This window comes from Palaemon carinicauda, chromosome 5 (assembly GCF_036898095.1).
Source record: "Palaemon carinicauda isolate YSFRI2023 chromosome 5, ASM3689809v2, whole genome shotgun sequence".
Taxonomy (NCBI): domain Eukaryota; kingdom Metazoa; phylum Arthropoda; class Malacostraca; order Decapoda; family Palaemonidae; genus Palaemon; species Palaemon carinicauda.
The window spans coordinates 115,468,357-115,480,854 of NC_090729.1; the positions used below are offsets into that span (position 1 = coordinate 115,468,357).

The 12,498-nt window shown below is 32.8% G+C and overlaps 1 protein-coding gene and 1 long non-coding RNA gene across 2 annotated transcripts; both read left to right on the forward strand.

The window, feature by feature from the left end:
- Positions 1-1,667: 1,667 nt before the first annotated feature.
- Positions 1,668-3,052, forward strand: LOC137641089 (uncharacterized). Its single transcript, XM_068373534.1, has 2 exons — positions 1,668-1,725; positions 2,442-3,052. The coding sequence occupies exons 1-2, from the start codon at positions 1,668-1,670 to the stop codon at positions 3,050-3,052; spliced, it is 669 nt and encodes a 222-aa protein (XP_068229635.1).
- Positions 3,053-9,638: 6,586 nt separating this feature from the next.
- Positions 9,639-12,281, forward strand: LOC137641418 (uncharacterized). The gene is made up of 2 exons (XR_011044511.1): positions 9,639-10,147; positions 11,201-12,281. It is a non-coding gene; the product is annotated as an uncharacterized lncRNA (long non-coding RNA).
- Positions 12,282-12,498: the final 217 nt, after the last annotated feature.

The window sequence follows — 12,498 nt, forward strand, 5'->3', positions numbered from 1 at the left end:
CAGACATAGTTGAGCACCAGAATAATTTCTCCAGTACAGACATAATTGAGCACCAGAAAAAAGTTCTTCAGTACAGACAGAGTTGAGCACCAGAAAAATTTCTCCAGTACAGACATAGTTGAGCACCAAAATGCTCTTCAGTACAGACATAGTTGAGCACCGAAAAAGTATTCAATACAGACATAATTGTGCAACAGAACAAAGTTCTTCAGTACAGACATAATTGAGCACCAAAAAAGTCTCCAATACAGACATAATTGTGCAAAAGAAAAAAAGTTCTTCGGTACAGACATAGTTGAGCACCAAAAAATGTTCTTCAGTACAGACATAGTTGAGCACCAGAAAAAGTTCTTCAGTACAGACATAGTTGAGCACCAGAAAAAGTTATTCAGTACACACATAGTTGAGCACCGAAAAAGGTCTTTAAGACAGACACAATTGAACACCAGACAAAAGTTCTTCAGTACAGACATAACTGAGCACCAGAAAAAGTTATTCAGTACAGACATAGTAGAGCAACAAAAATCTCTTCAGTGCAGACATAGTTGAGCACCAAAGAAGTTCTTCAGTGCAGACATAATTGAGCACTAGAAAAACCTCTTCAGTGAAGACATAATCTAGCATAGAAAAACTCTTTATTGCAGACATAGTTGAGCACAAAATACGTTCTTCAGTACAGACATATTTGAGCATTTAAAAAAGTTCAGTTCAGACATAGTTGAGCATCAAAAAAATGTTCTGCAGTACAGATACAATTGAGCACCAAAATGCTCTTCAGTACAGACATAGTTGAGCACCAAAAAGCTCTTCAGTACATACATAGTTGAGCACCAAAGAGTTCTTCAGTACAGACCTAGTTGAGCACCGAAAAAAGTTCTTCAGTACAGACATAGTTGAGCACCAAAAAAGTCTTCAATACAGACATAATTGAGCAACAGAAAAAAGTTCTTCAGTGCAGACACAATTGAGTACCAAAATGCTCTTCAATACAGACATAATTGAGCAATAGAAAAAAGTTCTTCAGTAAAGACATAGTTGAGCACCAAAATGCTCTTCAGTACAGACATAATTGAGCACCAGAAAAAGTTCTTCAGTACAGACATAATTGCATACAAAAACCTTTTCTTCAATATCATGATATATTCTCGTTTAATCTCATTTCTAAGTCGATCCATTAACATACAATCCACGGTTCCTTTGAACTGTTAACGTGAACCTGCAGTCATCATAGAACTTTATCACCAATAGATAACAAGGGGTTTAATAATCAAAACGGGAAATCATAATAAATAAAAGCTGACATTTTTAAAAGTCACTTGCCCCGAATGATACATAGCATTTCCGTAAAATGATGATTTTTCTTATCATTGCTCAAGATAAAACACTTTATCATGTTTTTTTTTTTTTTTTTTTTTTTTTTTTTTTTTTTTTTTTTTTTTTTTTTTTTTTGTATCTATAAAACCCCCTACAAGTTCCCATAACATTGATTCACTCCAGACTCTCCTAATACGAGTAGCAGATACATGCAGAGTTTACCTTTCAAAGGGAAAAGATCAAATAATTTTCAGTGCAAAAAACAGAGACCAAAAGTAGAATTAATTGCTTATTTATCGTCGAATAATACGACAGTTAATTTAAAAACAGTTTGGAAATAATTTCTACTCAGGATGGTACAGCAACAGTTTGCAAAAAAAGATGCCAATATTGAACAAAGGAATCGTCTTGGTACGTATATGTTTTCAAATACTCTAATTTCAAAAGAACGTTTGCAGAAAATTTGGGAATTTTCAAGCAATGTGAATTTATGATATTTGTGCTCATTGCCAAGGACTACTAAGTTCTATAGATCTCAAATCAATTAAACTAAAATATTTATAACTAGGATAGCTGCCGGCATAAATCATAAGTTAGATTTATAACTTTGGTTAAAATATATCTTATCTATATCTTACACAGACACAAACACACACACACATATATGTATAATATATATATATATATATATATATATATATATATATATATATATATATATATATATATATATTTATATATACGTATATATACAGTATGTATATATATATATATATATATATATATATATATATATATATATATATATATACACGTTTGTGTATATATGTGTATGTATGTATGTATGTATATTCACCTTATGCTGTATGTTATTATAACGATTAAACAATGGTAATGAGTTCCCTGGTACATAATGTTAAACCAGATAAAACTAAACCCATGCAATAATAACTAGAAATAGGACAACCTTTACCTTACTATATATACTAAATTTCACTTTCTCCATTTCCTGACTTCTTAAAGGATGTCAACTGAACATTTAACTAAATGACTTCATAATGATAATTCTTTTCTTCAATGTTTATTTAAATTAACCATTCATATTTTTCTATTCCTTCCCTCTTTAGAACTAAATGACGTCAGGACCCGCTGCTGTTCCTTTGACAGCACGAACAGCGATGTCAGCGTCAGCAGTGCCAAAAGTGTCAGGACCCGCTGCTGTTCCTTAGACAGCACGAACAGCGATGTCAGCGTCAGCAGTGCCAAAAGTGTCAGGACCCGCTGCTGTTCCTTAGACAGCACGAACAGCGATGTCAGCGTCAGCAGTGCCAAAAGTGTCAGGACCCGCTGCTGTTCCTTAGACAGCACGAACAGCGATGTCAGCGTCAGCAGTGCCAAAAGTGTCAGGACCCGCTGCTGTTCCTTAGACAGCACGAACAGCGATGTCAGCGTCAGCAGTGCCAAAAGTGTCAGGACCCGCTGCTGTTCCTTAGACAGCACGAACAGCGATGTCAGCGTCAGCAGTGCCAAAAGTGTCAGGACCCGCTGCTGTTCCTTAGACAGCACGAACAGCGATGTCAGCGTCAGCAGTGACAAAAGTGTCGGCAGTGCCAAAAGTGTCAGCAGTGCCAAAAGTGTCAGCAGTGCCAACAGCATTGGCAGCACTCAGAGCGAGATGTCAATGGATTCCACTAAACTCAAATCGAAGAACAGTTTAGCCAAAAGAATTTCCAAATAACAAGAGAAGAAGAAGAAGAACATTTTAATGACCAATACTTTGCTCTCTTATATCACTATCGAATACTAAAGGGAATACAGAAAGTCCTCGACTTACAAACCTTCGGAGATACGAACACACATCCAGCTGAAAATAACACAGATAATATAAACAAATACTATAATAAAACAATATTGTATCTTTAAATACAGTAAGCAAAATGACTTTTATAATAAGCTAATATCTATTTCATATGAAACCTGGAAATCATAGTAATTGGATTCAGGTTAGGCCTACCATATTATTATTATTATTATTATCATTATTATTATTATCATTTTTGTTATTATTATTATTATCATTATTATTATTATTACTTGCTAGTCTACCTTCCTAGTTGGAAAAGCAGAATGCTATAAGCCCAGGGGCTCCAACAGGGAAAATAGCCCAGTGAAGAAAGGAAACAATTAAAAATAAAATATTTTAAGAACAGTAACATTAAAATTAAAACAAATGTAACAAAATTTGACTTACAAACAGCTTCTTGGACCTACTGTATGTTGTACATTATTATAAATTTATGAATTTATTTTGTGTATTACGACCAAATACATTTTTTTTTTTTTTATATTCACGGTATTCTTTATTTGTTTTTTATTCATTGTATTTAACCATACAGTTTATTTGTGGATATCAACGAAGATATAGTAGAGGAAAACTTACAAAATCATTTTGATTTTATTTAAATGTAGAAGTCAGTCAGAGATCAAATGACCATTTATATTGATGTAAAATAATGTTTCTTTTTAAATGTATATCTTCGTTGATGCAGTCTAGGATGATAAATACTATAACGTTGTTCTTATGTTTTAAGACCTCATTATGTAAATATTCTCGGCAAGATATGATATATCATTGCTGATAAATTGGGTAATAAATTTATTGTTTATGCTTTACACAGTATTATCATCTTTTGCTGAAGAATTTTTATAAAATAGTTTTAAGGTGACAGTAGTCTGAAATATACCATATTATACTATTATTATTGTGGAGAGAGAGAGAGAGAGAGAGAGAGAGAGAGAGAGAGAGAGAGAGAGAGAGAGAGAGAGAGAGAGAGAGAAATATACAGTATAATATTATTATCATTATGGAATTTCGATTTTCTTTGTCAAATTCTTGAGAGAGAGAGAGAGAGAGAGAGAGAGAGAGAGAGAGAGAGAGAGAGAGAGAGAGAGAGAGAGAGAGAGATCATATTATTATTGTGGAGAATCATTTTTTTCTGTGTCAAATTCTTGAGAGAGAGAGAGAGAGAGAGAGAGAGAGAGAGAGAGAGAGAGAGAGAGAGAGAGAGAGAGAGAGAATATTATTTTCATTATTGTGGAAGATCAATTTTTTCTGTTGGTTTGTTTTCCAAATTCCTGAGAGAGAGAGAGAGAGAGAGAGAGAGAGAGAGAGAGAGAGAGAGAGAGAGAGAGAGAGAGAGAGAGAGAGAGAGAGATCATATTATTTTTATTATTGTGGAAGATCAATTTTTTCTGTTTATTTGCTTTCCAAATCCCTGAGAGAGAGAGAGAGAGAGAGAGAGAGAGAGAGAGAGAGAGAGAGAGAGAGAGAGAGAGAGAGAGAGAGGGGGGGGGGGAAGCACGCTCCATCGAGCGAGAGGTAGTTAGCGTAATAATTGTTTGTAGTGAGAAAAACTACTGGTATAATTGAGGTTGTTTGTTTGCCTCTTAATTTTTTCCAGAATAGCTTAGAACAACAATGAATGTCTTGAGCGAATGTTTTTTTTTTATTAGGAGCAGCTAGAGGCAGTTGTGTTTACGGATGCTGAAATTATTAGTTTATTATTTATATTTGATTATAGTGCGATAGTTTAGTTAGCTAGGAATGTCCGTAAGGGTTTTTTTCTTTATATTTCAGGCCGTAATACCGCCTTTATAGAGAGTGTTTGATTACAAATTTTTGACTCGACTTAGAAAAGGACTTTGATTATTATTGCCTCCGCCAAGGAAGTAGGAAGGAGGTTATGTTTTACCCCCTATTTGTGCGTTTATGTGTTTGTTTCTGTGCAATTTTGTTTGTGAACAGCTTCCTAGCCCCAATTTTAATCGTAGAGTAGTGATATATGCAGCTATTAACTGTTATATTTAAATCTGGAAATGATAAAATTTGGAAGGTCAATGTCAAAGGTCAAGGTCACGGTCAAGCAAAATGTCCATTTCACATAATCAGCCATAAGTTTGGACATCGTTGTCACAGAGACTTCAAACTTGGTTCATATTTGAGTGTATGAAAATCCACGCCAATTAATAACCTTCTGTCACTCTGCCTTCTCTGTTAGATTTATTTTCCTTATTTGGTGATATTTCTTCCTACATCATTTGCTTGACACGAGTAATAAAGTAGTTTTACCCTGTGATAAGTCATGCCTTACTCATTCAAAGCTTACAATATGTGGCTTTATCAGAGAGAAAGATAAGGTGAACTATTTGATTCACACTTTACAACACTCCGTGGCCATCATGACAAACCACTATTATCGATATCTTTAGGCAGCCTATTGATAACGTCCCTGCCTGGCAACTGCTGTGTGTGTGTGTGTGTGTGTGTAGATTGCCTTACCTTATATAAGACACGGGCTCTTGCCGAAACTGCTGGACTGGGGTTCGAGAGACACTTAATCTTGATGATTTCTTGTAGTATCTGCAACCTCACCATCCTTATGAGATAAGAATGCCTGGTTTTGGGAACCTATAGGTATACCCACTGAATCATCAGCAGCCATTTCCTGGCCCTCCCTGGTCCTAGCTTCATAGAGAGGGGGTTGGGCGCTGATCATATATACAGATGGTCAGTCTCTAGGGCATTGTCCTGCTACGGTATAGTATCTGCAACCTCACCATCCTCGTGAGCTAAGAATGCCGGGTTTTGAGGAACCTATAGGTCTACCTGCTGAGTCATCAGCAGCCATTTCCTGGCCTTCCCTGGTCTTAGCTTGACGGAGAGGGGATTGGGTGCTAATCATATGTATATATGGTCTGTCTCTAGGGCATGGTCACTGTGCCTTGCCTCTGCCATTTATTATCGACTTTTAAAATTTATAAGAAAAAGAGAAGATTATTTAGATTATGGATAAACGGAATGGGAGAATCTCAAAGAGTTCTGAAATGCTCTTGTTATCTTATAAGTCATTCTGATTACCGGGAGATCGGCGTCTATGACCTTCGATGTCAGGATGCCAGAGAACTTCAAATCAATCAATTACCGGAAGACCTGATTTGCGAAGCCTTTCCAAGTATTATATCGATCAATCAGATATGACTTAATCTTATACCGGATTTTTTTTATGAAAGACTTATCTAATCAGAAGAAAGTTTCTTTTCATTTTTTCTAAGTACCTCCTCTGAATTGGCTAGAAATATCTTGTAATTTAGGCATTGTGTTTTCATTTGTTTTTTAAGTATTTCTTCTTTTTATTATCTCCTCCTGTTCCAATGTTTTATTCTATTTTCCTTTCGAACTTTCGTTTTCTCTGTAAAAGATAAAATCATTCTCAAGTATCTTCTCTGGAGTTGCTAAAGGATCTTCTGATTTAAGCATTGTGTTTTCATTTGTTTTTTTAAGTATTTCTTCTTTTTCATTTTCTCCTCCACTTCCAATGTTTTATTTTATCTTCCTTTTGAACTTCGCTTTCTTTTTTAAAAGATAAAGGGGTTTCTAGACTATTTCGTTTGTAATTCCTTCTTGGAGTTCAGATAGTTTAACATTGTAAGTCAGGGATTCTCAACGTTTTTGCTTTTCTGTATCCATTGGGTATTTTTTATAGATTCCTAAGTACCCCTAAAATTGAGGATGAAAAATGAGAAACAATGAATTTGATATTGTAATGTAATTCTAATATTTAATCTCAATGCAAATAACATCATGTATTACACAGTACTGGTTAGTTTTTCATATCAAATGTCCCCCGGCTAGTTTCTCAGATACAGTAGAAATGTACCGCTTGGGGTACATGTAACCTAGGTTTTGTAGGTCATTTAAAGACAAACTTTTCTCAAAATTTATTTCATGATTTAGCTGGTATTCTTAAAATTTTTCTTCCTTTTGGGTTGTGCTGGTCTATTGGAAACGTCCCTGCCTCGTGATCGTCAAACTAGAGTTCGAGTCCCGTTTAAACTCGTTAGTTGCTTTAGTCGCTGCAACCTCACCATCCTTGTGAGCTAAGGATGGGGTGTTTGGGGGAGCCTATAAGTCTATCTGCTGAGTCATCAGCAGAAATTGACTGGCCCTCCCTGCTCCTACCTTAAGTGGAGAGGGGGTTTGAGTGCTGATCATGTGTATATTATGGTCAGTCTCTAGAACATTGTCCTGCTTGCTAGGGCAATGTCACAGTCCCTTGCCTCTGCTATTCATGAGCGGCCTTTAAGCTTTAAACCTTTGCTCTAGACAGAGTAAAAAATCAGACAATTTTCTGAGTGAAGGTCATTTCATCAACAAACTCATGACCTTTCCTCAGAGTTTTTGTCAACCCCACTTGAAATATTGTTTTTTTAAAACATCCAAGTAATCTAGATGACCTTAACCAAGTTTTATAAACTATTTATAAACTAGTACAGGCTGGAGAACTCCCACTAGTGCTCATAAGGCACAGATCTGCCTTATCATGGGGGATAATGTACATAAAATGCAGAAAATTGCACTTCATTTTCGAAAAAGGTCATAGCATCTTGCTTTTCCAACTAGCGATGTAGCTTGGCTAATAATAATAATAATAATAATAATAATAATAATAATAATAATAATAATAATGATTAATATTAATATCGATATCAAATCAATATCAATATCAATATCAATATTAATATTGATATTCATATTAATATTAATATTAACAATATTAATATTCATATTCATATTCATATTCATAATGTTAATGTTAATGTTAATATCTATATTGATATTAATATTAATATGAATATTGATATTGATATTGATATTGATGATAATAATAATGATTATGATAATAATAATAATAATAATAATAATAATAATAATAATAATAATAATAACGATGAAACTTTTATTAGAATGAAAGCTTATAGGATTGACCAGCTTTATTTATATAAAAAATAAAGGTTATTTTATTTTCCAAAGGATAATCTTTTGTCGCAACCATATTTTTCAACAGATACAAGAGTTATATGATTGCACGTTACTGATTGTAACACCTGATAATTATTATTATTATTATTATTATTATTATTATTATTATTGTTGTTGTTGTTGTTGTTGTTGTTGTTATTATTATTAATGTTCTTGTTCTTGGTGTTGGTGTTATTATTATTATTATTATTATTATTATTGTTGTTGTTGTTGTTGTTGTTGTTGTTGTTATTGTTGTTGTTGTTGTTGTTATTATTGTTCTTGTTCTTAGTCTTAGTGTTGGTGTTATTACTACTATTACTATTACTATCATTATTATTATTATTATTATTATTATTATTATTATTATTATTATTGTTGTTGTTGTTTTTGTTGTTGTTGTTCTTAGTGTTGGTGTTTTTTCTACTATTACTATTACTATTATTATCATTATTATTATTATCATTATTACAAGCTGAGCTATTGCCCTAGTTGGAAAAACAAGATGCTATAAGCAGAAGGGCTCCAACAAGAAAAAATAGCCCAGTGGGACAAGGAAACAAGGAAATAAATACCAGAAGAAACTAAAAAAGAATAAGCATTAAGTATATTGCCTTTTCCAACAGAGTTACTCTCATAATTAAAAAAAAAAAAAGATCAAAGCATTCTAGTGCTACCTTTCTTGGCAAAATATAGCTCTTTAATTATCTATAACGAAGGAAAGATATATAAAGAATAAGAAGGTAAATATACTAAATCATCAATATATTATTTTATGTTTGTGAATCTTTCATCTGGCAAATAAAGTGCAAGTTATTATTATTATTATTATTATTATTATTATTATTATTATTATTATTATTATTATTATTATTATTATTATTATTATTATCATTATTATTATTATTATTATTATCATTATTATTATTATTATTATTATTATTATTATTATTATTATTATTATTATTATTATTAAGTGGAAATTATTATCATTATTATTATTATTATTATTATTATTATTTATATCCAAGCTACAACCCTAGTTTGAAAAGCATGGTGCTATAAGCCCAAGGGCTCCAATAAGAAAAAAATAGCCCAGTGAGGAAAGGAAATAAGGAAATAAATAAATGATGAGAACAAATTAACACTAAATCAGAGATCGTCACCTGATTGAAAAAAAAATAAACTTTCTTCCTTTTCTTAAAGAAATTCTTTTTCAATAAATCTGATTCAAATATATATAAATTAAGCCTTTCCTCGTAACCTAATCTGTGATCGACGAATACCTTGAAATTCCATTATCTCAAGAAAAAAAAAATATAGCAATTATATTTTTTTCTTCCGATAACATGGATCATGTCACTCGTCATGAATATTACACAGAATGTCCTAGAGACGTCTAGAACATCGTTATCTTCGTAATAGATAAAAAATTGTTATCAATAGCCGTTCTTTGCGCATATAAAAAGCCAGCCACCGACAGCAACACCAATTCACTTTCGTCTCTCGCAGCCTGAGAAGAAGAAGAAAAATATTAATATTCACAGACCAGGAAATTTCATATATAAAAAGCCAGCCACCGACAGCAACACCAATTCACTTTCGTCTCTCGCAGTCTGAGAAGAAGAAGAAGAATAGAGTAGTATTCACAGACCAGGAAATTTCATATATAAAAAGCCAGCCACCCACAGCTACACCAATTCACTTTTGTCTCTCGCAGCCTGAGAAGAAGAAGAAGAAGAATAGAGTAGTATTCACAGACCAGGAAATTTCATAAGATATATTATTCTCCTGTAACCAGTCTAAAGCTCGGACTGTAATTTGAGCCCTTTTGTATACTCAGCTGTCTTCATTCAGTGTTAATCCCTTAGAGAAACCTACTAAATTCAAGTCAGCTGCTTTAGAAATAAATCAAAATGGTCCAGCAACACTTTGAGCAAAATGAAGACCACACTGACATCAAGAAGTATTTAGGTAAGTTTAATACATTTCAGTTTTCCTTCCAACACTGACGTATATCTATTTCTGGCAATAGACCTACATTTCCAGGTTTAGTGGAATATAACAAGTCAATCAATTTATGAAAATATTTCTAAGGGACTTTTTGCATAAACTTTTTCTTTTTACCCAATTCCAATCAAGGTTTAAAATGTGCCAATATATTTCATTTAATTATAAGAGAAATTTTATGTATTCTTTGCCTCAAACATACATCGAATTTTTGTTGCAGAAAAAAAAGTTTAATACATCTTGAACTTTCTAAGTAAAAATCTAAAGAATTTTTTATATTTTAATGATGATGTATTTCAGAAGAAGTAGAAATATTTTCTGATACTTTAATGATAAAATCTTCTCAGTTATGTATATTTAATTAAAATGAAATTATATTAATCTTATTCATGGGGACAAATTGGTTGAGTATATGTTTCATGTTACGACCAAGATTTTTGTTAAAAAATAAATAAAAAAAATAAAAAATATTTCCTTAGGATTATTTTGATTCTACAGAGATTTACTAAATAGACAAAGTTGATATAATCCCTTTTTCATGAATCCATTTATTGAACAATAATAATAATAATAATAATAATAATAATAATAATAATAATAATTAAAATAATAATAATAATAATAATAATAATAATATTATTATTATTATTATTATCATTACTAACTAAGCTACAAACCCAGTTGGAAAAGCAAGATTCTATAAGCCCAAGGACTCCAACAGGGAAAAATAGCCCAGTGAGGAAAGGGAATAAGGGAATAGATAAAAGATATGAGAATTATTGAATAATCAAAATAGAATATTTTAAAAACAATAACAATATCAAAACAAACATTTCATATATAAACTATAAAAAAAGAGACTTATGTCAGCCTGTTTAACATAAAAACAATTTCTATATACGAAGAAGAAATCTTCCTCTTAAACCTGAAATACTAAACCTCCCCAAGATACAATCTTCTTCTTCTTATTCTTCTTCTTCTGAATAACATATTGGAATTCCTTCTCTCCTTTCCTAGAGCCCCATGACGTCAGGACCCGCAGCCGCTCCTCGGACAGCACGAGCAGCGAAGTCAGCGTCAGCAGCGTCAGCAGTGCTGACAGTAGCAGCCTTGACTCTTCAAAGCGAAGTAAATCAAAGACGAGTTTAGTCAAAAGAATCTTCAAGAAACATGAGAAGAAGAATATCTTGATGACCAACACTCTACTGTCCTACATGTCTGTGGATTGCTGAAGGGACTCCTTTGTTTATCTATAGGATTTTAAGGATCTATTTATTACTCCCAAATATTATTTATATTATGTTCGTATCGTCTTATGTTTATCGATTATTTGTACCGGGTCTTTGCCGTTTTTTTATATCGAGAAAATCTCATTCTATTAGTTTATCTTATTTGGAATAGTAACATTTCTAATGAAATCATTAGCTAGAACACCACTTGCCCTCACAGTTCTGCCTCTTCGACGTTTGGAATGCTTCCAGAAGGCTCAAATCACTGGCAGTTCTTTCCCCCAAACAGCTGTACAGAGCTTACAATACTTTAAAAAAAAGCTAAAATCAATAGCTATAAGACCACTTGTACTCATGAAACAGCCCCTATAACATGTACAATGCTTCCAGAAGGCTCAAATGACTGGTGGTTCTTTCTTCAGACAGCCTCTGTAATGTTTCTAACGCTTCCAGAAGTCTAAAATCACTGGCTACAACACCAAATGCACTGACTGCAAGTCCTCTACAATGTTCACAATACTTCCAGAAATCTAAAATCACTGGCTACAATACCACATGCACTGACTGCAAGTCCTCTACAATGTTCACAATACTTCCAGAAATCTAAAATCACTGGCTACAATACCAAATGCACTGACTGCAAGTCCTCTACAATGTTCACAATACTTCCAGAAATCTAAAATCACTGGCTACAACACCACATGCACTGACTGCAAGTCCTCTAAAATGTTCACAATACTTCCAGAAGTCTAAAATCACTGGCTACACCACCACTTGCACTTACTGTACAGCTTCTAAAACATGTCTTTTTATATCACCATGTGAGATATTTTTATAGAAAATACTAATAAATATATTATACGTATAAACAACTTTTATTGTTCCCTCTTATCCTCCATTATCCCTCAAATTGTAAATTACTCTTGGCTGGTCAAACGTAAAGCCAATTTCAAATTCTGCTCACGTAATCTTTTTCTATGTTTCTCTACCTGTTCTAAAAAGTGTTTTGTACCCTCTACGGATTTAATTGCTTCGTAAATACTATATCCTAACCTATACTACGCCTGAGACCTATAAATTTTTCAG

What these genes read in the sequence shown, in the direction of transcription:
- LOC137641089 (XM_068373534.1), top strand. Translation starts at nt 1,668, where the DNA reads ATGGTACAGCAACAGTTTGCAAAAAAAGATGCCAATATTGAACAAAGG. An exon ending in TGAACAAAGGAATCGTCTTG is followed by an intron (nt 1,726 to 2,441) that starts GTACGTATATGT and finishes TTCCCTCTTTAG; the next exon opens with AACTAAATGACGTCAGGACC.